At 40.7% G+C, this 26,778-nt stretch overlaps 1 protein-coding gene across 1 annotated transcript in view; it reads right to left on the bottom strand.

Annotated features, from left to right (window-relative positions):
* The window catches only part of RRP15 (ribosomal RNA processing 15 homolog), a 51,368-nt gene that overhangs the window by 9,409 nt on the left and 15,181 nt on the right, over positions 1 to 26,778 (bottom strand). Inside the window, exons 3-4 of the mRNA XM_052654071.1 lie at positions 26,577 to 26,674; positions 23,954 to 24,155 (exon numbers count right to left, since the gene is read on the bottom strand). Of these exons, the coding sequence (XP_052510031.1) occupies positions 23,954 to 24,155; positions 26,577 to 26,674 (300 nt within the window). The remainder of the gene's footprint in view (positions 1 to 23,953; positions 24,156 to 26,576; positions 26,675 to 26,778) is intronic.

Raw genomic sequence — 26,778 nt, 5'->3', positions numbered from 1 at the left:
TGAGAATTCAGATTTATAACAAATGAGCAGAGCAGTGAATTTATCTAGAAAATAGATACCAATGTTTTAGTATCACAAACTGCTAAAACCTTAAATGACACAAACATAACGTAAGCCTCTCTTCCACATGAGAACACAGCAAGAAGACACCTCTAATGATAAAGGAACCGTGTCCTCTCCAGACACCAAATCTCCCAGTGCTGATCTTGGACTCCCAGCCCCCAGCACCGTGAGAAATGAGTGTCTGTTGTTTTTAAGCCACCCAGTCTGTGATAACCTGGTGTAGCAGTCTGAATGGGCTAAAACGGTATGTGATCTGACAATTCTCTCTTCTGAAATGTGAGGGATGATAATAAATACCCCCTCTCTCACAGATTACACGCACAGCCAGCCATATAGGTCACTGATTATAAATACATGGCTGCTTTTACCACCAGATAGACTCCTTGTCAGTCTTTTAAATGTAATATGTGATGATTCTCCCTCCATTCTTCTCTTTAACTTGTTGAAGAACAGCAAGCATCAAGGCCCTTGCAGCAACAGAATGCAGAGAATTCTTGCTAGTCCAGCACTGCAGTTAATGAGACAAGGTATCAACAAACAAAAAATTCCCCCCCCCAAATTTTTTTTAAGTTCTTTGTAAGACCATGAAAAGCTATCAAAGGAAATGACGTTTCTTCTGGTAGATAACATGCGGAGTATCAATCTACTGAAGTCAAGAAAAAATTTAAAAATAAATGTATTGTCTCACTAGAGTTCCCTGTACAAATAGGTGATTCCAAGTCTGAGATACAGGAAGTTCAAGGTTCAGTCTGGGACATCTTGCTGCCCTAACAAGCAAGAAAGCACTCAAAGAAAAATGAGGTCATGTCGAAAGGCCATGAGGGCTAGTATGCACTGGTTCCCATTACCTCATTTGTGAATTTAAGTGTCAAAAAGCACAATGATTGTAAAGGACTGAACAAGTAATAACTCCTGTGTCCATGATATTTTAAAAACAACAACAACAACAAAAACAAAGGCAAAACGGGAGGGAAAGAAGGTTCACTTGCCACAACTGGAGATGACTGCTAAACCAACTTCTCACTCCAGAAAGCAATAATTGAAGGGAAAGGAATCTTAGCCCCCACCTTTAGGAACTTATATTCAGTCCTAGAAAAACAAACAAAAAGTAAATGGGAAAGTCATCATTCTATAAATGACATTAACTGTTTTAGGCAAGAATAATTAATTGATGCTAAAAGGCAAAGATACGCAGGGAAAGGTAAACTAGATACTGGCTTCTTTCAAAGTACACACCCCAGAAATGACTTTGTAACTGCAAGGGGGAGATGTACCCTTAACAGGGGGCTGTTTATTGCCACTTTAACCGAATGAGAAACCATCACTAATATGAAGTGTGATGCAACATGAAGTACAGAGCATTTAAGTATCACACCTATGAAACAGGCCAGAGTCTACCCTGAATCCTAAACTTTAGCCCTAACTTTGGGGTTACATAAAAAGGACACAGAGGAACAAGTTAGTAGAAGAAATCATGACAAAATCATCAGACGAATTCGGAATCTGGATTCATCTCCAAGACAACTGCTTTCTCTCTGTATAGGGTCTCCTTAAAGGGGGGGCGGGGGTCGCACGTGGGATGGGGAGGACCAGGGACTGGCCAGGAAGAAGAGGGAGGAACCAAGATTAACACAACCAAACGAAGGCATGAACCCTGACTGGATTCTGGGTCTCAAAGTTACAAAAGCATTCTTTGAATTTTGTGGTATGTGAATCATATCTCAATAAAGCTCTTTCTTAAAAAAAGAGTCTCTGAGACAGCATAGAGAGTACCTTCAAGTAATCATCCCAAACAAACAAAAACCAGATGGAGCGAGAATAGGCAGACAGCTATATAAAATAAACACATGGACAACTGCTAACAATTTTAGCAACCAGGTGAGAGAAACAGTGGTCTTTCATACTTTTTTCCTGTTTAAAAATCTTCTATAAAATAACTAAAAGAAAAAAAAGGGTTCTAAAATTCTATTAGGCAAACAATTAAATGATATCCAATAACTTTACAAAATTTCTTGATAAATGAATGGAAAGTCAATTCCAACAGTAAATTTGTAAAGAATTTTCTCTTCTTTGGCCACATTGCATGGCTAGCTAGATTCCAGTTTCCTGACCAGGAACTGAACCCAGGCCCACCACAGTAAAAGCGCAGAGTCTTAAGCACTGGACAATGAGGGAATTCCCTAAAGAACTTGCCAAATGAGTTTAATGAATTTCATTATTCTGGAGTGTTTCACTATGATAATATTTTATCTTGCTTCCTTCTTAGCAGTTTTGAGGAATAAGATTTTAAAATGAGTCATTCCCAAGTGCTACCATGCAACCAGCGAAGGGGAGCGGAGACTTGGGAGAACTCAGCAAGCTGCCTGGCTCGCCGCTTGGTCCAGTCTGGGCAGGTGGCCCTGTGGCTTGCCAGGCAGCCCCCTTCTTTCCAGCTTATCTAGGTGAGAGAACGGAGACAGTTTTCTGCTCTGCTTCTAAAAAAGTACCTCGCTACTCTAAGCACACAGGCACTGACGGCTAAAAGAGGGTTCTGAAGCAACACAGACTGGGTTTTGATCCAGAGTCTGTCCATTATTATCAGTGGGATCTGGGGCAGGTCATTTAATCTCACTTTGGGTTTCTCAACTCTAAAATGGAAGTTCTAGTATTTCTTAAAGTGATAATTACAGAAAAACACCTTCCATAGTACCTGGCGCCAACAATAAGACGACCCCCTCCCAGCCCCGCTACCACAATTCCTACCTAGAAATGCCTTGAGTCGTCATGTACACAGAACTCCCAACTCAGGACATCTGTGATATTCTAATGATGCCATGTGCTTTGCTCACAATGATGAGAACGCTCAAATGGTAGGAAAGCACACACTCAGAAATCAAAGTCTCCTCTGTAAAGAAAATCTTTTAAGTAACACATTTCAACCATAGCTTGAAGTGAGGGGTAAGAAAGAGTGGACACATTTCTAGGTCCTCGAATCTAGCTCTATTATTTTGTTAAGAATTATGTATTAGTAAACCAGATATACCTAAAACGAGAGTTGCTGTAGCTCAGTTGTTTAAGCCGACCCCGTGGACTGCAGCCCACCGGGCTCCTCTGTCCGTGGGATTTCCCAGTCAGAACTGGAGTGGGGTGCCATTTCCTTCTCCAGGGGACCTCCTGACACAGGGAATGAAGCCGCATCCCCTGCACTGGCAGGTGGGTTCTTTACCACTGAGCCTCCAGGGAAGTGCTAAATGAGAGACAATTTTCCAAACACAATTTTTATTCAATTATTGGATAATTTTTGGACTACCTTGTAATTCAGCGGAAGTAACAACAGTTTCCCTTCAAACTAGCTTCCAACTTTAGATTCATCGTTGACTATTTGTTAGGAAAAAAAATAAGAACTGAATATAAGAAACTCATTCTAATAATGACAAGCAGTTGCAAACATTTATATAGCACTAACCAGATGCCAAGCATTGTTCTAATTCTAAGCACTTTACAAATACTAATTCACTTGACCCTCGCAGTTATCTCTATGAGGTGACTATAAGCCCTAGAATGACTGTCTCAAACAGAGGAAAAACCTGAGGTTTGGTGAGGCTAAGCAACCTCTCTTCACTAAGTGGTAGACCAAGTATTTGGAACCCAGTTTGTCTGGCTCTGGAGTCTGGCGTCTTTGCCACTATGTATAATACACCATCCACCCCATACACATACTCAACTGCCTACAACACAGAAACGATGATTTTTAGCGAGAAACAATAAAATATTCTTTTGATTTTTAATAATGCACCATAAGCGCAAACACATGCTACAAGACATACTTTATGCAGGACATTTAAATTTAAAATAGAACCTCAGTCTCACTGATGAAAATTCTATGTAGGCAGCCACTTCAGCAACTTCAAATAGAACATTTCTTCAAAGAGGGCCAGAATATGTATGGCACCATTATTAATTTTTAACAGTAACTAAAGATTTCCACAGCAACTCCATAATTATATTCCTCACTTATACCCGTATTTTCCCCATGTCAATGCTGCACGTTACCACACTGCCAATCCTGAATTCACTGTGATTACAACTGCTGTTCACATCAGAAACCGCCCTACATCAAAATTAAACAGCATATTTTAAAAGAAGTGAGTACAAAGAGAAACTGGCTTTAAAGTGTTCCCATCAACAGCAGTGTGCACAATCACGTGCATTTTCACTTCAAACTCTGAGTCTCTCTTTTGTCTAAACTCTAATCTATTTAGGCATTTTCAGTAAACAAACATTAAGCTGAATTATTTACAAAGTTAGCATTCCACACATTCCTGTTGGAGCAGCTTTTATGTGAGAGTAAAATACTGTCGCCCCGCAATGTAGGGGCAACTTAAGGACAGCATCTTTCTCTCCATCCCCCACCCCCGCCCTGGCCTGGCGTTCCACACCCCCAACTCCCTTTACAAACTGAGGCCTGAAAATTGCTGGGGACCACTGGGGGACGTGTGGAGTCCTTCCATTCCCAGGCGTTCTCCTTTGGGAGCAGGAATTCAAAAGGTTTAGGAACCAGCATGAATGCACAATTTTAAAAGTACACAGCAATTAAGAGTTAACTTGGTCTAAGTTACCAAGATACCAAAGAAGCCAGGTATTGCAAAAGTATTCCCACCACTAAATATCTAGCTGTGAAGAAATTACATGGCTGCCATTTATGAGAAACAGAGTCCCCTAACTTATTTCTGTGTTTGACACATATCTGTGTTTGTGCTCCTAACACAAAATCAGGAAAAAGTAAATACCTTATCTCTTCTAGTAATTTCTCCCCTTGATTTTGATCGAAATTTGCTGCCCTGCAATCACTAGGGAAGCTGCTTTCTAACAGAAACTAGTTGGCACTTTCCCTTACTACAAGATTATCATTATAGTTTCATTATCACAAAAGCCAAAATGGACATACTGGCAATTTCAAACAGATGAAAACCTTGCAGAAAGTCTGTAACTCAAGAGTGTTAAGTAACAGTTAGTCAATGATCTCCTAACAGCAGCCAATATATTCTCCTTAAGAGACTTACAGATTTAAATTGCATCATGCTTGCTTCAGTGCCACCTTTAAGGAAACAGGCACTTAAATGCCAAGAAATCTGACTGAATTTCAGTCAACTTTTCAAGAAAAGAGCAAAAGGAAAAATCACAACTTTAAAGGTATGGAAAAACATGAGCAACTCTAATTACCAAAATCTTGGGTTATTCAACATACTGGGAAAACAGATCACTCTAGACTGGTACGTGTTCTGAAATGAGGGTGAGAAGGTACTATTTTCTTAAGGAGTAAAACAAATCTTTCTTACACAAAATGTAAGTTTTTGTTGCTTCCTTAAACAGAGTGTCCTAAATACAATTTAATCTTTGTTTAAAAAAAAAAAAATTCCCTGAAGGTCAACATCAAGGAAGCAGCCAGTGTGCCCTGCCATGTGTTGGTATGTGGCTGGTACAGGGCTTCATTTATTTGGTCCAACAGAGGGATTTATAGATTCTAGATTAAAGGATTCCCTCCAAATAGGTGACAATTATTTATTGGAACCTAAAAACGTTAACATTTCTAAAATATACTACTGACATTCCCCAACTCTGTAAACTGGCTAATTGTTCTCCGGGTGCCTGGGACCCTACAGAGACAGAAAAACTGGCCCCCACGCACACACGCACACACACGCACGCGCGTGCGCACACACACACACACGGGACCCTACAGAGACAGAAAAACTGGCCCCACGCACACACACGCACGCACGCACGCACACACACACACACGGGACCCTACAGAGACAGAAAAACTGGCCCCCACGCGCATGCACGCGCGCGCGCACACACACACACACACACACACACACACACACACACACACACACACACGACCCTACAGAGAGAAAAACTGGCCCCCACGTGCACGCACACACACGCACACACACACGCGCGCACACACACACACACACACACACTCAGCTACCCAGGCTGCCTGCTTCTTTGTGTCATGTTTCCTGCACTAACCCAGGGCCTCTCCCCACAGTTGATGTTTTCAGCCTGATCATTGCTTCTGTCATTCACGTCATTTCCAATTACAACCTGGAGCAGGCACTGCCTCCCCAAGTCTTGACCTCGCAGACACATTCCACTTTTTATAGGCTCCATTTGGTGAAAGCTCTCACCGTTTCTGAATCTCCCAAGCTGTCACCCTCACAGTCCCTCCCCCTCCTTCATCCTTCTAAATCCTGTCAGTCCCAGACTCACTCAACCTCCAAACTGCCTTTCAAGCCTGCTTCCTCTTTTCTATTCACCCCCCGACCCACCCCATCTTACACAACCTTAGTTCTCCCCTCTTCTCTGATTACTGCAAGAGCCTCCCACTTGTTGGTCTTCTGATACAGGTGTTACATCCTTCAGCCTTCCTTTCCTTAAAAATAATAAACTCTGATCACATCACTTACCCGATGAAAAATTACAACTGGCACCCAAATGCCTAAAGGATAAGGTCTAGATTCCTTAACTAAAGGCACAAGACTAAAAAAATCTGGTCCCAACTTCCTCAGAATCCCCTTTTCCAGCTCCCCATTGCAAAGAATCAGACAGGACTGAGCGACTTTCACTTTTAACTGTCAGTAAATACCCTATATCCCAACCTTTATGGAGGAAGAAAAGAGAAAAAAAAAGAAAATTATAAAGAATGTGAGAAACTGAAAAATTGTTAGGCTTTTCCACCTTCGAGTAGTACAGTGATTGGCAATTCTTTTTTCCCTAATCAATGAAGTAAAAATGAGATGCATTAGCTCCTTTTCCTTGAATTAACAGTAGTGAAAACATCTACTGATTATGGCTTCATTCTCTGATGCTTACTTCATTTAAGTGTTTTCAAAGACTGTCTCAATATAGGCTGGTTTCAACAACACTGAACACTTGTTCTTTGCGACTTTCTTTATGAAATGCTTCTGTTTGAAGGTAAACACTTCAACAGAAGTATCACTCACTGCTGCTGCTTCCCCTGTTGTCATCTGAATTCACCATTACACAATAGAAGACACTTCTCCAGTTCCTCAAAGCACCTTCCATCACCGACAGCTAGGTAGGTCCTGGGGGTAAGCCAGTGCCATCTCTGTGTCCTCTCCATGACACTGAAATCACAGCTAAGGTTCTTAGTCTTCCAAGCACACTCCTCGAGTGACATTTTCTATGAATATTCTCACACCATAACTTTTCCAACATTTAAGACTCTAATTTCATAAGCAAATATCTGTACTGCCTGGAACACATACTAAATCAATTTTCCAAATGTGTTCTCTTCTTGTTTCTATATGAACTATTTGGTGGACTGATTCATTCAAAGAACCAAACCTCCATCTACTGAACTTGATATTCAACACTTTACCCAAAATTTCTATTTTTTCAGGTAAGAATCACTCCTTTCTTAGGCTTTCTCACTTTCACTAATGATGCTCTTTTTCATAGCCCTATCTCACAAAAAATTATTAAAATAAAGAATAAAAATAAAATAAAATAAGTCTGCTGTACTTAATAAGATTTGCTGTATCATGATATGATAGGGAATAGAGAAAACAAGGGGCATTACTGAGAAGTGAATATTGTGTAATGAATTAGTAATTCTATTTTTCAGACTAGATAACAAAAATTATCAGACTAGTCAAAATTTTTAAAATGCATAGACTCTTTCCTTCTTTATTTTCTAAGAAATAATGCTAAACACACATGTGCCACAGCATGAATCCAAATATCTAAAGATTTTCAGAAGAATAATCACAAAGATTGTTTCCAAAGAAGAAAAGAAAACTAGAGAATGGAGGTGTATACACCTGCTTTCTGTGGACATCCCTTCTTTATATGGCTAAAATTTTAGGAAGTATTTTTTTTAATTAATTCACTTAAAATGTCCATTATCAAAATTTCAAGGTTTACTGTTTGTGAAATACCTTATAATCAACTTAAGACTACCAACAATTCTATTAGTATGATAAGATCAACCTTTTTGCTGTCAAAATAAAAAGGAAGTCTTCCAATTAAACATCAGCCATGCATTTTATCTCCAATTTTTATGGAAAACTTTAATTAAAATAAAGGTATCAAGTTATAAACATACAAGAAAACAACACAGAAGAGAAAATAAGAGTAAACGCAATAATCCAATTAATTTGGAGGGGGAATGAAAACTAGATAGAGTAGCAGCAACCAATTAACAGAAAAATAAATTAACATTTAAGTGAAAACCAGTGGATCCACGCTCAGAAACTGGAAGAAACGGGCAGAGGTGGGGAGCCAAGCACGTGATAAAACCAGAAGACTGGCTGACAGTCCATGTAAGAGGCAGCTATTAAACCGCTAGGTCCGCTCTCCAGCCTATGCAGGCAGTGTCTGACTCTAACATAGACAGGAGTTCACTCCCTGAAGATAATTAAATCAGAGAGGTCGTGCACTCCAGAACACTGGTTAACACTAACAGCTTATACTGAATAGTCTTCATACTGAATGCTGGAGCCCCAAAGACTATTCCTACATTCTGTTCCAAGAATACTGGCAGCAAGTTCTTAACCCATACATAGGCAGCAAGTTCTTAACCCATACACAGGCAGCAGATTGCTAAGAGTCTTCTCTAGAAAAGATAAGTTCCCAGAAGAAAGTCCTACAGAAAACTGACATTTGGACATTCCCCAATGAAAGAACCAACCCTGTTGACTCTTCCACAGCTGAGCTCACCAACCAGTAAACTCTGGGCTCATGCTGGAATGTGCAATCCATCCTCTTTGCTCTTAAATACGAATGGACAGTGAGGATCACCATGTACTGAGGAAGGCCTCCAACTGCTGAGTGAGGCCAAGACAAACAGCATGAATGAACTCAGAAGAGATTAAAACAAGGCAGAGAAAAAGAAAAATTTAAGATGCCTATAATTAATTCCCCACAGAGAATAGACAGTGCATTTGTGAAATAAGAGGGTCCGAAGAACAAAAACAAAACAACAATAAAAAAAGAGTTCTTCAAAAATAAAAAATATGAAGTCATTTATTTTAAAAATTCAACCTAAGGGCTAGAAATCAAAGAACTTCCCCAGAAAGTGTCAGAAAGAGAATTAAAGGGGAAAACATGAGAATAAGAGGATCAATCCAGAAGATCTAACAACCAATTAGCAGAAGCTCCAGAAAGGGAACACAGAAAAAAAGGGACAAAAATAATCAAAGATATTAATTCAAACAAACCAAACAATGTGTAGAGAAGGGAGGAACAGGAATTTCTCACTGGGTAGACAAAGTCGCCACGGTCCAGCACAAGGAGTGAGCAAGCTGCACAGGGCACTTCGCTGCCAAGCTGTGGACCAGCAGAGAGAGAGAGATGACCCAAAAGGTTTCAAGGAGTACAGAACCAGAAATCAGAGCAGCGCCAGACTGCTAACCAGCAAAAAAAAAAAAAAAAAAAACCAAGAAAACAAAACAGTAACTTCAAAGTTCTGAGCGAAAATTATTTCTAACACACACATCTATATGGTGTTAGTTTCCCATGGCTGCCACCAACTGGGTGGCTTCAAACAACAGCAATATATCCTCCCACAGTTCAGAATCGGGCCAGGCCTCACTTCCTGGGTACTGTGGGCACTCTTTGGCTCACGGCTATCACGCCAGCCTCTGCCCTGGCTGTCACATGACAGGCCTCCTGAGAAACCTGCATGCAAGTCAAGAAGCAACAGTTAGAACCAAACATGGAACAATGGACTGGTTCAAAACTGGGAAAGGGGTACGGCAAGGCTGTATATGGTCACCCTGTTTATTTAACTTATATGCAGAGTACATCATGAGAAATGCTGGGCTGAATGAATCACAAGCTGGAATCAAGATTGCTGGGAGAAATATCAACAACCTCAGATATGCAGATGATACCACTTTAATGACAGAAAATAAAGAGGAACTAAACAGCCTCTTGATGAAAGTGAAAGAAGAAAGTGAAAAAGATGGCTTAAAACTCAACATTCGAAAAACGAAGATCGGAGAAGAACAAGATGGTGGAGGAGGAGGAGGTGGTCATGGAGTACATCTCTCCCCACAGAACATCAGAAATACACCTTCAGACACAGAAGTGCAGGCAGAACACCAACTGACAGTGGACAGGAGTACCTGACCAGCGGAAAAGAATACATAAAACCACCCAAAACTCGGTAGGATGAAGGGACTAGGGGGAAAAAACAGGAGTGTTAGGAGGACTCAACCTGCCCTCGGTGGGGAGGAGGAACTGAAGCAGGGGTCTGATCCCCACATCCAGGCAATTGTCTGAGTCAGAGGAGGAACATTTAAGGCTGAGAGTGAAACAGCTGATCTGGGGCAGCCTAAATGGAATGAGAATCAGACAGTCCTTGCCGCAGCCATACATTCCCCGGACAGGGACGCAGGTCTGCTGAAGGTGCAGCAGCTGGGAGATGGAGTTTAGGGATTGTGGAGCAACCCCAGGCGAGGGCTGCTGTTGACTGCGGAGAGACGGATCTGGGGGATGTGAGGGAGGAGACTGTTGTGGGAAAGGCCTGTGGAGGACAGCCAGACAGGCAGCCACAGGAGTTACGCAATACTGCTGAGTCACGCGAGGGGGTGGAGCTATCACCATAGCCGCTCTCCCCACAGGTGACAATGACCGCATCAGCAGCTGAACAATAGAGGCCAGCCCATCAAATGCCTGAGGCACTGAACTACAGAGTAGGACCCCAGCCAGGAGGGCCCCTCTACGTGCCTGAAGCACTGAACAACAGAGAAGGACCACTAAGTGCCTGAAGGGGTGGCGCTATGGAGAAAGACTGGCCAAAGAGGCCTTCTGATCACTAGCCACAAGAAGCTTGAAAAAAGACTGGCAGGGCCATAACTCCTGCACCGGAAGCAGTCCATGTGCCTGGACACGTGGCACCGCCAGGGTCCTCGCAAGCCAAGAAACCACGCCACCTTCACACTCAACTCTCACTGGGAGAGAGCTGCTACAGGCGAAAAAAGTCTTCATCTATGCGAGCAGGGTCACTTAGGTTGTAAACAACTCTGCAACCCTGTAGACCGTGGGCTGCCAGGCTTCTCTGTCAGGGGGGTTCTCCAGGCAAGAATACTGGAGCGTATTGGCCAATACTGGTTGCCATACCCTTCTAGAGCACTATACTTCCTGCTGCCCCAGCCCCCAACTCCCCTGAGTACCTGGTGCTGCCAGAACCCCTGCGACCCAAGCAGCTGCACCACCTCCACACCTGGCCCTCACAGCGGCAAACCCAAGTCCTCTAGGGCAGACTCAGGAGCAAACCCCAGTGATGACCCAATGCAGAGGTGGAAATAAAACCACAACTGAAACCCAGGGGCAGTGTGACTAAGGAAGAAGACCCAAGACCTTCCCACCAGCTGTACAAGCTGCAGGTTAAATCCACACTATCAATTAGGCAGACTCTTCCCTGGTGGCTCAGATGGTAAAGCGTCTGTCTACAATGAGGGAGACCCGGGTTCAGTCCCTGGGTTGGGAAGATCCCCTGGAGAAGGAAATGGCAATCCACTCCAGTACTATTGCCTGGAAAATCCCATGGACAGACAAGCCTGGTAAGCTACAGTCCATGGGGTCACAAAGAGTCGGACATGACTGAGCAACTTCACTTTCACTTGTGTCTAACGAACATTCAAAATGACATTGATAGCTCCCACAAAAGAAAACGCACTAGTTCTGATACCTGTGGACTCTGGAGGAAAGAAGACACAGTAGGACCATATGAGGATCTGAGCTGCCCCCACAGGAGGTCCAGAGATCAGCACAGCGTTGGAGGGCATCCCAGGGAGGTGAGGTGGACTGCGACTACCAGCGAGGGAAAGGACTCTGACTTTAGTGACTCAAGACGAACATTTTTCTTATGTTTTGACTTATTCTGTATATTCTTTTGGATTTTATCTTTTATCCCCTCCCTTTCCCCACCCCGCTCTGTTGTAGTTATTGATTTTATTGGCACTATGAAATCTAATTAAGATTTTGAGCTTTTTTTTTCTCAGTCACATTTTTTATTGTTATATACCTCTGCCTCAGTTCTGTAGAGTTTTTCTTCTTTCTTTTTTCTTTCTTCTTCCTTTGTTTTTTTCTTTTTTTAACTTAAACCTGCTATTACTTCTTCCACATCTGTTTCTTTGTTTGCTTTTCCTACTGCTCTTTTCCCCTTGCAATTAATCTTTAATGTATATAAATCTCTTTTATCTACCTCTATTTAACTCTGCATATCTATTCTTTCTTTTCTCTCTTTCCTTTCCTCTCCACATACCTGTTAGTTTTGTTTGCATTGCTTTATTTCCCAGCTAGCACCCTGCTTTAGTTTCGTCTTCCAGTTTATGCGTTAGTTTTGTTCTTAACTAGTACATATAATCTTTGGTTTCCTTTGTTCATCAGATCAATCTTTTACACTTTATTTTTCGTTCTTTTTTTTTCTTTCTCTTAAACCTATTATGCTCTTTCTGCATTTATTCCTTTGTTTGCCTTTCCTACTGTTCTTTTCCCCCAGCAGTTAATCTTTAATGGATACAAAACTTCTTCATCTACCTCCATTTAACTTTGAGTATCTATGCTTTGTTTCCGTTCCTCTCAGCATATCTGTTAGTTTTGTTTTCACTGCTTTATTCCCTACTTGGCACCTTGCTTTAGGTTTTCCAGTTTGTGCTTTAATTAGTTTTGTTCTTAACTGGTAAATATAAATTTTTATTTACTTTGTTTGCCAGGTTAATCTGTACTTTATTTCTGTTGGACTGTTTTGACTTTGATTATGGGTGTGTGTATATATATATACACACATATGTGTGTATGTGTGTATATTCCATTATTTTAATTATTTGCCTGATTTTGTAACTGCCATTTGTCTGGGGTTCATCATGGTTTCTCGTTTCTGGGTATTTGTTTTAATCTCACTCAATGTCATAACAAACCACTTGTGGAATCTTCGTTCCTGACCAGAGATCAAGCCCTGAGCCTTTGGAGTGGGAGCACTGACTCTAACACCCGTGACTACCAGAGAACTAAACGTAGGGAGTATTAAATAGCAAGAACTCACACAAAGGAAACCATCTGAATACAAGACCCAGCATCACCCAACCACCAGTAGCACCTTGTGCAGGATGCCTCATCTAAACAACAAACAAAGCAAAAACACAAACCCAATCATCAGCAGACAGGGTTACCACCTCACTCAGCCCTGCCCTCAGAGGAAAAAGAAACAAACAAAAAAGTCAGCGGAAATCTCACCCTGTATGAACCTTACACAAACCACTGGTCCAACCTCAGGAGGGCAGAAACCAAAAGGAACAAAGAATTCAACCCTGAAGCCTGTGAAAAGACCTCAAACATAGTAAGCTTAAAAAAAAAAAAAAAGAAAAGGCACAGAAATACTACACAAATGAAGGAACAAACTAGAAACACAGAAGTCCAAATATATGAAGAGGAAATAGGCAAACTACCTGAAAAAGAATTCAGAATAATGACGGTAAAGACGATCAAAAACCTTGAAAACAAAATGGAGAAAATGCAAGAATCAATTAACAAAGACCTAGAAGAATTAAAGAATAAACAGACAAACAACACAATTACTGGAATTAAAAATACTCTAGAAGGAATCAGTAGCAGAATATCTGAAGCAGAAGAACAAATCAGTGAGATGGAAGATAAAATGGTGGAAATAACTTCTGAAGAGCAGAATAAAGCAAAAAGAATGAAAAGGGCTGAAGACAGTCTCAGAGACCTCTGGGACAATGTCAAAAGCACCAACATTTGAATTATAGGGGTCCCAGAAGAAGAGAAAAAGAAAGGGTATGAGAAAATTTTTGAAAAGATTATAGTTGAAAATTTCCCCAATATGGAAAAGGAAATAGTCAATCAAGTCCAAGAGGCACGAAGAGTGCCATACAGGATAAACCCAAGGACAAACACACATGCTAACCAAACTAACAAAGACTAAACACAAAGAATATTGGAGGAAGCAAGAAAGAAGCAACAAGTAACATACAAGGGAAACCCATATACTTAACAGCTGATCTTTCAGCAGAAACTCTGCAGGCCAGAAGGGAATGGCAGGATATATTTAAAGTACTGAAAGGGAAAAATCTACAACCAAGATTAAGGTACCTGGCAAGGATCTCAGTCAAAATTGATCAAAAATAAAAAAGCTTTTCAGAAAGGCAAAAGTTAAAGAGAATTCAGGACCACCAAACCAGCTTTACAACAAATGCTAAAGGGACTTACATAGTCAAGAAATACAAGAAAAGGAAAAAGCTCTGCAAAATCAACCCCAAACAATTAAGAAAATGGCAATAAGAACATATATATCAGTAATTACTTTAAATGGATTAAATGCTCCAACCAAAAGACAAACTGGCTGAATGGATACAAAAACAAGACCCATATATATACTGTCTACAAGAAACCCACTTCAGACCTAAAGACACATATAGACTGAAAGTGAGAGGATGGAAAAATATATTCCATGCAAATGGGAAGCAAAAGAAAGCTGGAGTGAAAGTGAAGTCGTTCAGTCGTGTCAGACTCTTTGTCATCCCATGGACTGTAGCCTACCAGGCTCCTCAGTCCATGGAATTTTCCAAGCAAAAGTACTGGAGTGGGTTGCCATTTCCTTCTCCAGGGGATCTTTCCAACCCAGGGATCGAACCCAGGTCTCCTACACTGCAGGCAGATGCTTTACCGTCTGAGCCACCAAGGAAGCCCAAGTAGCAATCCTCATATCAGACAAAACAGACCTTAAAGTAAAGAAGATTACAAGAGATGAAGATGGACACTACTAATGATCAACAGATCAATCCAAGAGAAAGACATAACAATTGTAAATATCTACACACCCAACAAAGGAGCACCTCAGTACATAAGACAAACACTGACAGACATAAAAGGAGAAACTGACAGTAATACAATCATAGTAGGAGACTTTAACACCCCGCTTACACCAATGAACAGATTATCAAAACAGAAAATTAATAAGGAAACACAAGTCTTAAATGATGCATTAGATGAGATGGATCTCATTGATACCTTCAGAACATTCCATCCAAATGCAGAATACATGTTCTTCTCAAGTGCACATGGAACATTCTCTAGTACAGACCACATCTTGGGTCACAAATCAAACCTCAGTAATTTTAAGAAAATTGAAATCGTATCAAGTATCTTCTCTGACCACAACGCTATGAGACTGGATATCAATTACAAGAAAAAAACTGTAAGAAATATAAACACATGGATATTAAATAGTACATTTCTAAATAACCAACAGGTTATTGATGAAATCAAAAAGGAAATCAAAATATTTCTAGAATCAAATGACAATGAAAACACGACAACTCAAAACCTACGGGATGCAACAAAAGCAGCTCTGAGAGGGAAGTTTATAGCAATACAATCCTACCTCAAGAAACAAGAAAAACATCAAACAGACAATGTAACTTTACACATAAAACTGGAAAAAAGAAGAACAACAAAAAAAATTAGAAGGAAAGAAATCATAAAGATTCAAGCAGAAATAAATGAAAAAAAAATGAAAGAAGCAATAGTAAAGATTAATAAAACTAAAAGCCGGTTCTTTGAGAAGATAAAACTGACAAATCTTTAGCCAGACTCATCAAGAAAAAAAGAAGAACCAAATCAACAAAATCAGAAATGAAAAAGGAGAGGTTACAACAAACACTGCAGGAATACAAAGGATTTTAAGAGACCATTATGTACAACTATATGGCAATAAAATGGATAACCTGGAAGAAATGGACAGATTCTTAGAAAAGTTCAATTTTCAAAGAACGAACCAGGAAAAAATAGGAATTATGAACAACCCAATTACAAGCACTGAAATTAAAGTTGTGATCAAAAACCTACCAAAAAACAAAAGCCCAGGATTAGATGGCACAGGAGAATTCTATCAAACATGTAGAAATGACCCAATGCCTATCCTCCTGAAACTCTTTCAAAAAGTTGCAGACAAAGGAACATAGCCAAACTCATTCTACAGTCACCGTGATCCCAAAACCAGACAAAGACAATACAAAAAACTACAGGCCAATATCACTGATGAACACAGATGTAAAACTCAACAAAATTTTAGCAAACAGAATTCAGCAACACATCAAAAAGCTCATACACCATGATCAAGTTGGATTTATTCCAGGGATGCAAGGATTCTTTGATATACACTAATCAATCAATGTGATATAGCATATTAACAAATTAAAGATAAAAATCATATGATAATTAAAGGAGATGGAGAAAAAGCCTTTGATGAAATTCAGCACCCATTTATGATTAAAACTCTTCAAAAGTGGGCATAGAAGTAACCTACCTCAACATAGTAAAGGGCATATATGATAAGCCTACAGCAAACATTATTGTCAATGGTGAAAAACTGAAAGCATCCCCCTAAGATCAGGAACAAGAAAGGGTGTCCACTTGCACCACTATTATTCAACATAGTTCTGGAAGTCCTAGCTACAGCAATCAGAGAAGAAAAAGAAATAAAAGGAATCCAGATCAGAAAAGTAAAGCTCTCACTGTGCAGATGACATGATACTGTACACAGAAAACCCTAAAGAGAGTATCAGAAAATTACTAGAGCTAATCAGTGAATTTAGCAAAGTTGCAGGATACAAAATTCACAGAAATCACTTGCATTTGTATATACTAACAATGAAAAATCAGAAAGAGAAAGTAAGGAATCAATCTCATTCACCACTGCAACAAAAAGAATTAATTATCTAGGAAGAAACTTATCTAAGGAGACAAATGGAGAAGGCAATGGCACCCCACTCCAGTACTCTTGCCTGGAAAATCTCATGGATGGAGGAGCCTGGTGCGCTTCAGTCCATGGGGTCGCTAAGAGTTGGACACGACTGAGCAACTTCACTTTCACTTTTCACTTTCATGTACTGGAGAAGGAAATGGCAACCCACTCCAGCGTTCTTGCCTGGAGAATCCCAGGGACGGTGGAGCCTGGTGGGCTGCATAGTCCAGTCCATGGGGTTGCACAGAGTTAGACACGACTGATGCAACTTAGCAAAGGAGACAAAAGAACTGTACACTGAAAATTATAAGACACTGATGAAAGAAATCGGAGATGACATAAACAGACATACCCATGTTCCTGGGTAGGAAGAATCAATATTGTGAAAATGACTATACTACCAAATGCAATCTATAGATTCAATGTGATCCCTACCAAATTACCAATGACATTTTCCACAGAACTAAAACAAAAAATTTCACAATTCATATGGAAACACAAAAGACCCTGAATAGCCAAAGGAGTCTTGAGAAAGAAGAATGGAGCTGGAGGAATCAACCTGCCTGCCTTCAGATTATACTACAAAGCTACAGTCAACAAGACAGTATGGTACTGGCACAAAAACAGAAATATAGACCAATGGAACAAGATAGAAAGCCCAGAAATAAACCCATGCACCTATGGGTGCCTTATTTTTGACAAAGGAGGCAAGAATATACAATGGGGCAAAGACAGCCTCTTCAATAAACGGTGCTGGGAAGACTGGACAACTACAGGTAAAAGAATGAAATTAGAACACTTCCTAACACCATACACAAAGATAAATTCAAAATGGATTAAAGATCTACATATAAGACCAGAAACTATAAAACGCTTTGAGGAAAACATAGGCAGAGCACTCAATGACATAAATCAAAGCAAGATCCTCTATGACCCACCTCCTAGAGTAATGGAAATAAAAACACAAGTACACAAACAGGACCTGATTAAGCTTAAAAGCTTTTGCACAGCAAAGGAAACTATAAGCAAGGTGAAAAGACAACCCTCAGAATTGGAGAAAATAATAGCAAAAGAAGCAACTGACAAAGGATTAATTTCTAAAATATACAAGCAGCTCATACAACTCAATAGCAGAAAAACAAACACCCAATCAAAAAGTGGGAAAAAGACCTAAAGACATTTCTCCAAAGAAGACATACAGATAGCTAACAAACACTTGAAAAGATGCTCAATACTGCTCATTATTAGAGATATGCAAATCAAAACTACAATGGAGATATCACCTCACCCCAGTCAGAATGGCCATCATCAAAAAGCCTACAAACAATAAATGCTGAAGAGGGTGTGGAGAAAAGGGAATGCTCTTGCACTGTTGATGGGAATGTAAGTTGATACAGCCACTATGGAAGACAGTATGGAGATTCCTTAAAAAACTAGGACTAAAACCACCATATAACCCAGCAATCCCACTCCTAGGCATACACCCTGAGGAAACCCTGGTTGAAAAAGACACATATATCACATTATTCAACGCAGCACTATTTAGAATAGCTAGAACATGGAAGCAACCTAGATGCCCACTGACAGATGAATGGATAAAGAAGTTGTGGTACATACACACAATGGAATATTACTCAGCCATAAAAAGGAACACATTTGCATCCGTTCTGATGAAGTGGATGAACCTAGAACCTATTATATAGAGTGAAGCAAGTCAGAAAGAGAAAGATAAACATCGTATTCTAATGCACATATATGAAATCTAGAAAAATAGTACAAAAGGATTTATTCACAGGGCAGCAATGGAGAAACAGATATAGAGGATAGAGTTACGGACATGGGGAGAAGGAGTAACATGGAAACTTACATTACCATGTGTAAAATAGATAGCCAACAGGAATTTGCTGTATGGCTCAGGAAACTCAAACAGGCGCTCTGTATCAACCTAGAGGGGTGGGATGAGGAGGGAGACAGGAGGGAGGTTCAAAGGGAGGCGATATATGTATACTTATGGCTGATTCATGTTGAGGTTTGACAGAAAACAACAAAATTCTGTAAAGCAATTATCCTTCAATAAAAAAGTTAATTAATTTTAAAAAATAGGAATAAAAAGAAAAAAAAGAAAGATGCCTCCTGGCAGAACAGACTGTACATGGAGTGAGGGCCCTCTATAATTGCTGGAGGGCTGGAGAAGGGGACTCTGGAGTGTTCAATTAACGGCAAGTTGGGGCACTGGTCCTCTGGGGGAGCCACTACCTGGGCCTGGAGGGGACTAAGAGGCCACCAGTGGAACTGCTATATTAAAACATGCACTGTCAGTGCATCAGAAAAATAAGGAGTAATGCATCTATGTATAGTGGACATGCGATAAACCAAAACTAACATGTTAGCAGTGGGAGGATCTGGATGGTGTCTATATGGATATTCACTCTGTAACACTTTCAACTCTTATGTATCCTTGAAAGGGCTCATAATTGAACAAAATTAAATAAACGAACAAAATAACAGACTTGTGCATCTGTCTATAGCTGCTATTACTCTAACTGGCCCTTTAGATGGCTGCAGGGTGACTGGACGCTGGAAGGACGAGTCTGGCCCCTGCACAGGCACATCTGCCGTGGCCATGAAGCTGGGGCTGTGGGAGATCAACTTTCTCACCTGTCTTCACCGCATCTGCCATCAGCACTGTCCCAAGCAGCAGGAACATGGCCCCCACCTCGCCCCTCCTTGCTATCTTTTCTGCAATTCTTGCAAGTGTGCTTTAATTTGAAGAAAATTAGTCTGACTCCTTAATTCAAAGAAATCTGAGAATCATGGTTCTTAGCTTCCTAGTGTCTGCAGTTTAGGGATACACAGAAGGAAATCATATGGAGTGAAGTTAAGTGGGACAGAGAAAGACAGTTATATATCACTTAAATGTGTAATGTAAAAAAAAGTCACAAATGAACTTATATACAAAACAGAAATAGAGTCACGGATGTAGAAAACAAACGTATGATTACCTGAGGGGAAAGGGGAAGGAGGGATACATTGGGAGATTAGCACTGACATATACACACTCCTATATATAAAATGGATAACTGATAAGGACCTGCTGTATAGCACAGAGACGTCTACCTGATACTCTGTAATGACCTATGGGGAAAAGAATCCAACTATACTTCAATAAAAATTTAAAAAACTAAAATATATACTTTAAAAAATAAGATTGTGGCATCTGGTCTTATCATTTCACAGCAAACAGATGGGGAAAATATGGAAACAATGTCAGATTTCATTTTCGTGAGCTCCAAAATTACTGTGGACAATGACTGCAGCCATGAAATTAAAAGACGCTTGCTCCTTGCAAGAAATGCAATGACAAACCTAGACAGCGTATTAAAAAGCAGAAACATCACTTTGCCAACAAAGGTCCATCTAGTTAAAAGCTATGGTTTTTCCAGTAGTCATGCATGGTTGGTGAGAGCTAAACCATAAAAGAAGGCTGAGCACTGAAGGACTGATGCTTTCAGAGTCCCTTGGACAGCAAGGTGATCAAACCAGTCAATCCTAAAGGAAATCAACCCTGAATATTCATGAGAAGGACTGATGCTCAAGCTGAAACTCCAATACTTTGGCCATCTGATGTGAAGAGCCAACTCATTGGGAAAGACCCTGATGCTGGGAAAGACTGAAGGCAGGAGAAGGAGGTGACAGAGGATGAGATGGCTGGATAGCATCACCGACTCAATGGACATGAGTTTGAGCAAACTCCGGGAGATAGTGAAGGACGGGGAAGCCTGGTGTGCTGCAGTCCATGGGGATGCAAAGAGTCAGACAAGACTAAGCGAGTGAACAACAACAACCATTAAACCCACTGCATGTATCCAATCAATGAAGGTGAAGGTGAAGTTGCTCAGTCGTGTCCAACTCTTTGCAACCCCATGAACTGTAGCCTACCAGGCTCCTCGGTCCATGGGATTTTCCAGGCAAGAGTACTGGAGTGGGTTGACCCTTCCTTCTCCAGGGGATCTTCCCGACCCAGGGACTGAACCCAGGTCCCCCACATTGTAGGCAGACACTTTACTGTCTGAGCTAAAATGAGGATCACGCCACTCCAGTACTCTTGCCTGGAAAATCCCATGGACGGAGGAGCCTGGTAGGCTGCAGTCCATGGGGTCGCTAACTTACCTTTCACTTTTCACTTTCATGAATTGGAGAAGGAAATGGCAGCCCACTTCAGTGTTCTTGCCTGGAGAATCCCAAGGACGGCGGAGCCTGGTGGGCTACCGTCTATGGGGTCACACAGAGTCGGACACGACTGAAGCGACTTAGCAGCAGCAGCAGCATGACACAGTTTAAAAATATTTGTCACAATGTCTCAAAGTTTCTAATAGCTTGCATGGAAATTCTTGAAACAGGGTTCTTAAAAAAAAAAAAAGTAGTAAGTTTCCAAAATCATAAGTCTGCCTAAGGGGTCAAAAACAAACAATCAAACCACACACACCACCACCAGCACTCCTGAAGTATGCTGACTAACAGATCCACCCTCTGTTACATTATTATAACTCTACCCAGCTTCGCTTAATGTAACACTGCTGGCTCCTTTTCACTTTTGAACTTTATAACGTCACAACCATAAATAACCGGTGTAACCAGGTAAAGGAGTTCAAGATATAATCGAGACTGGTATCTGGGAAGATACCTGCCAGTGAATCCAGTCTGTAGGTGAATGGACTCTAAAGGTTGCACAATATTAGGAAGATGAGATTAAAAGCCTGTGTTCTGAATACACCCAGAGAGGGACAATGAGCAGCTTCCATAAATGCTCTTCTGTCAAGCTTGTATGAGGAGAGGAGGAGAGGCTATTAGGGAAATGTGTGGCATCAAGGGTGCTAGGACAAGGTGAAATGGGAAAGGGAAATCTTATTCTCTACTTAATCAATATCCTCCTTTATCCAGTTCATTAATGTCTGACACTGGCACACCAAATCTATTTCCACTTTGGCCTTCCCTCCTCCTCTTCAGTTGCCCTGAAAGTCCACCTATTTCCACTAGACACAGACTAAACTGCTCTTATGTCCTAAATGAATATTGGCTACTTTGAAATTCTCCCCACAAATACGGACAGCCACTTAATTACAGCTATTATACTTGGTGTAACTGGCAATGACAAACAGTCTAAACGGACCAGTTTAGAATCTCTATGTTGTCATGCTAATCTTATTTACTTATTTCCTTGAGGTCGTGCTGCTGCTGCTAAGTTGCTTCAGTCGTGTCCAACTCTGTGCAACCCCATAGACGGCAGCCCACCAGGCTCTACTGTCCCTGGGATTCTCCAGGCAAGAACATTGGAGTGGGTTGCCATTTCCTTCTCCAATGCATGAAAGTGAAAAGTGAAAGGGAAGCCGCTCAGTCGTGTCCGACTCTTAGCGACCCCATGGACTGCAGCCCACCAGGCTCCTCCACCCACGGGATTTTCCAGGCAAGAACACTGGAGTGGGGTGCCATTGCCTTCTCCGTGAGGTCATGTGTCCACCTGAATTGTAAACCTTTAAAAGATACAAGGATAGCACCAGGTACAAATAGGTACTTAATGTTTTCCTATAAATGTATGAAAACAAACATTTTTTAAAGAAAGAAGATGTGCCAGGGTAATCACTGGTGTGGGGTAGGTAGCTCTAGAAATAAAATTTTAAAGCCAAGCCACTTTGGTTAACATCTCAAGCAGTTTTTGACCTTGTCGCAGATTACCACCACGCCTGTGGTCACTGAAGTAGGAAAAGTCGAAGGTCAAGGGCAAAAAAGCAAATGGTAACAAAGAAAATACAATGATGCCACTGAAAAGAACCCTTCATATATTTTCATAACTCATGAAAAAATTAATCCCAAAGCAAAAACAAATGCTTCTATTAAAAGTTATTTTGAAACCAACAAGGAAAAGGGGGGAAAAAAAACCTTTCTCCTTTTCCATCAGCTCTTTCTCATTCAATGCTGCTCGATCTTTCTCCAATTCTTACAGTAAAACACTCTCATCATGAGTGAGGACAGTCTGTTAAGACTTTTTAACTTAAAAGTGTAAATGCCCAATCACAGCATTCATGTCTTCATAATTACTTCTGACAAACTTTAAAAGGCAGCACTAGTGAGCACACTGACATAAATATGCAAAATGTGAGTCCTTCTGATATTCAAAAGATAGATCAAATTCAAACAGCTTAGAAAACTTTTGTCAAAATGAGATAAAATGGCAACTTAATCAAGAAACTTGAAGAATACTTCAACTCTAGCAGAGAATGAAATTCCTAAATGCTCTTCTTGCCAGAGTTTCTACTGTTTTCCCAAAATACAGACAAAAACTTATGATAGAAACTCTAGTTTCCTGACTGAAGTTCTCTTTGTTGGCAACAGAAAACAAGCCTTGAAATACAACTATATGCTTTGCTTTAATTTAAAAAGTAAATAAGCCTTTTTGAGAGTAAAGCACATTTCAGAACCTTTCACTTGGTACAGTTAAAAGAAAGCTATTGGGATTCACAGGTCAGAGGGCTGGAGAAGCGGAGCTGCATGCAAAGGATCATGAAAAGCATTTAGGTTCTTTATCTCCCAACCAGCCGAGTATCACCAAAGCTGCCTCAGCAAAAGGATGAGTTTTCATCATACTTCCTAAAGCTCCAATTCTTCATTTTAGAAATTATGCACCATGTCAATTACCACTGTGGGTTAACAGTCTCAATTGAAGCTGTATCCCTCACTTGGCCTTCTAGTCTATAAAATGCACAAAACGCAGGATTTCAGATAGAAGACCGTCCTATCTCTAAAAAATTTACCTAAATCTACCAGTTCCTAAGTTTTAACAGCAAGGCCCTGGCATCTGTAACCGGCAACTTCCACACTGAGTAAGTAAGTCATCATGAAACATAAGAATACGGAGTTAAAGTAGGCTGTGGGCATGTGGAAATCTTAATAACATCTGAAAAGAAAAAATATTAATTCTATAGTATGCTTTTTTTTAATTTGGCTGCGTCGAGTCTTGGAGTGGCACGCGGGTATAGTATGCTTTTCAACCTCCCAACTCTTAAGAGTTGACATCTACCTGATGTGCTGAATCCTGTGTAAAAGTCTTACCTGTTTGGCTTTCGAGTTCTTCCCAGCAGAATTCTTCTCACTTGCACTTCCGTCCATCCCTCTCAGAACACTGATGAAGTCCTTCTTGGAAACCGAGGATATCAACTTGGCTCGTTTTCTAATAGAGCCTCCAGCTTCTTTAACCTTTTCATCTACATTCTTTTGATGCTTTTGAACGGCGTTAAATAACTGCACCACACCCCTATGGAACACAAATGACCAGAATAATGTCATTAAATAACAATTACACTAGAACACAAACTCTTGAGGACAAGCGCAAATGTCATTAAATAACAATTACACTAGAACACAAACTCTTGAGGACAAGCGCAATCTATTTCCACTGCTCAGAAAAGAGGCAATCATCTAATATGCGCTCAAGTGAAAAGCACGGAATAAATCTGAAAAGTGAACGTACATTTCAATGAAACTGAATATAAGTATCTGAATAGAGAATAAATACATGTGAGTTGATCTGTGGTTTTTCTCAGCTTCAATCTTTGTAAATCAACTTCTGAACTGATACTTCTCAAAATCTAATCACATAATGGCTGAAGACTTTAAGTGTCAATGGGATAAGCACAGGCTTTACAGTTAGCTATCTGATTATCTGAGGCTAGAAAGATCTCCTGGATCTTGATTTTACCTGTATACGGCAAAAATAATACTCAAGAAGCTTAGAAAGTATTCAGCTACCTTATCTGCAAGTCTTATGATATAAAACTAATTTTTTTAAAAGTTTATTTGGAGTACTTTGTTCTGAAGTTAAACTCATTGAAATTCTGAACATTAAGACTTGTAGTGTCCATTATAGTAGTCACAGGCTACAAGTTAACAGGTGAACACACGACATACGGCCAGAACAATGTTGCAGTGTGCTCCAAGTTTAAAATGCACACTAGATTTTAAAGATAGTTAGTACGAGAAAAAAAAACTTTAATTTCATTAATACTTGTTTTGTATTTATTACATGTTGAAATAATTTGAATATATTGAGTTAAACAAAATTTATCATTGACTTTAATTTCACTTCGTTTTTACTTTTATCAAGGAGGCGCTCAGAATATTTTAGTTGCACATGTGGCTCACACTGGATTTCTAGTCAATTTCTACTGGCCAGCACTGCTTTACGCCATCGACACCCCTTCCAGCTCTAAGCTTCTCTCATCTCTTCATGTTCCTGCTATAATCATCATCAGTGCAGGCAATCCGCCACAGGTGCTGAGCATCCCTGCACGTTCTTGCTGGGTTCTGAAGAACACAACGCCTGCTCTTTACCAGCCCGTTTCTCAGGGTTGTGTCTGCGGTGTGCAACCTTGAGAGATGAGGTAATGTCTCCCCCCAGACAAAGAGCAGGCTTGTTACCGTTCCCCATAAAAGCAACGGATCCCCAGATACAGAGTTCCTCTCCTGTAACACAAACCACCGCACGCACAGGCATCTGTCGAGGGCACCTGTGCCGCCCCCGGGGACACAGGGAACTGGTGAGAATGTGAAGCTCTGGCTACGGCTTCAGCCTGAGTAACAGTCCTTTGTCTCTGACCTACAAGTCCTCTGCCAGAATCCAAGAAACCTTACCAACCTAGCTTATTTGTTTATAAGATGGGTAAAATTCCATACGCTTCACAGCAGGGCGGGGACCACGGTGCCGAGAGGGAGATGCCCAGGGTATAAAATATAAGGGGCACTTACTCTCTGGCACCAATCCTGTACTCTTCTCAGCTCTGCGTGGGTATTAATTCATTTAATTCTCAGAGAAATCCTATAGCATAGGTATAACGTTCTCACTTGTTTCCACGGATAAATAAACTGAGACAGAAGGAAATTAAGTAACTGCCCAGGGACACCCAGCTAGTAAGTCAGTGCTGGGATCAGTTAGCAGTCTTGCTCTGCTCTCACTCCCTCACCCATCCGGCCTCACTGGCTCACCATCCAATACCCAGATGGATTGCTGTAGGCAGCTAGGAAGTAAAAGGGATTTCACTGAATGTAACTGTTGTATGCTTTAAATGGTAATCCAACTGCTACCTCCTTCATGGACCCGTCCTCAACTCCATACACAATCTCCCATCAGATGTTCCCAACACATAGGACACACCTTTACTCCCAAAGAGACCAGAACCTCCCCCCCAGGTAAGTGGGCAAGGACCATGCAGCAGCCTCCAGATTCTATTCATCTCTGGGCACAGATGGCATCAACTAAATGTTGGTGTCACTATTAAAAAAAAAAATGCTGAGTGAAAGGACAGCACGAAGCTGCTATAATGTGTAATCTGTTAGTCACAAGTATAGTGCAAGATAACAAAAACAATCACCTCGTGCCATAAATTTAGATAAGCATCCTAAAAAGAAATGCAGGTAGAGGTCTGATGATAATGTTCTCGTGACCATAAAACACAAGATGATCCGAAACAGGTTCACACCAAATACACACCTAGCCCATTAGACTCTTGCCTCACGAGGCCTCCAAAATCCGTGGCTGAATCCAGTATTAGGTAGGCAGGCTGAGATATAAATCACTTGGCTCTGACCAGGCAGAGCTTAAGACCCAAACCTCATCAGAAATGGATCACTACAAAGCTTCAGTGCACTTAGCTTTTAAAGGGCAAGAACACTGTCTTACCTCGTAGCAATTCTCTGAAGATTTCTCTCCGTTTCTTTGTCTTTGACAACATCTGGCTTTACTCTGCACATCATTTCCCATTCCCGCTTCTTATCAAGCTGTGTTATAAATAGTGTTATGTGAAAGAATATTAGGCATTTTTGAAAGTGCAGCACACTTTGATATGATACTCTGTGAAAGGACAAAGGTAATAAATCATTTG

This window comes from Budorcas taxicolor, chromosome 16 (genome assembly GCF_023091745.1).
Source record: "Budorcas taxicolor isolate Tak-1 chromosome 16, Takin1.1, whole genome shotgun sequence".
Classification (NCBI taxonomy): Eukaryota; Metazoa; Chordata; class Mammalia; order Artiodactyla; family Bovidae; genus Budorcas; species Budorcas taxicolor.
The sequence above is the reverse complement of the archived record's forward strand: the minus strand, read 5'-3'. Positions and strand labels throughout refer to the sequence as shown.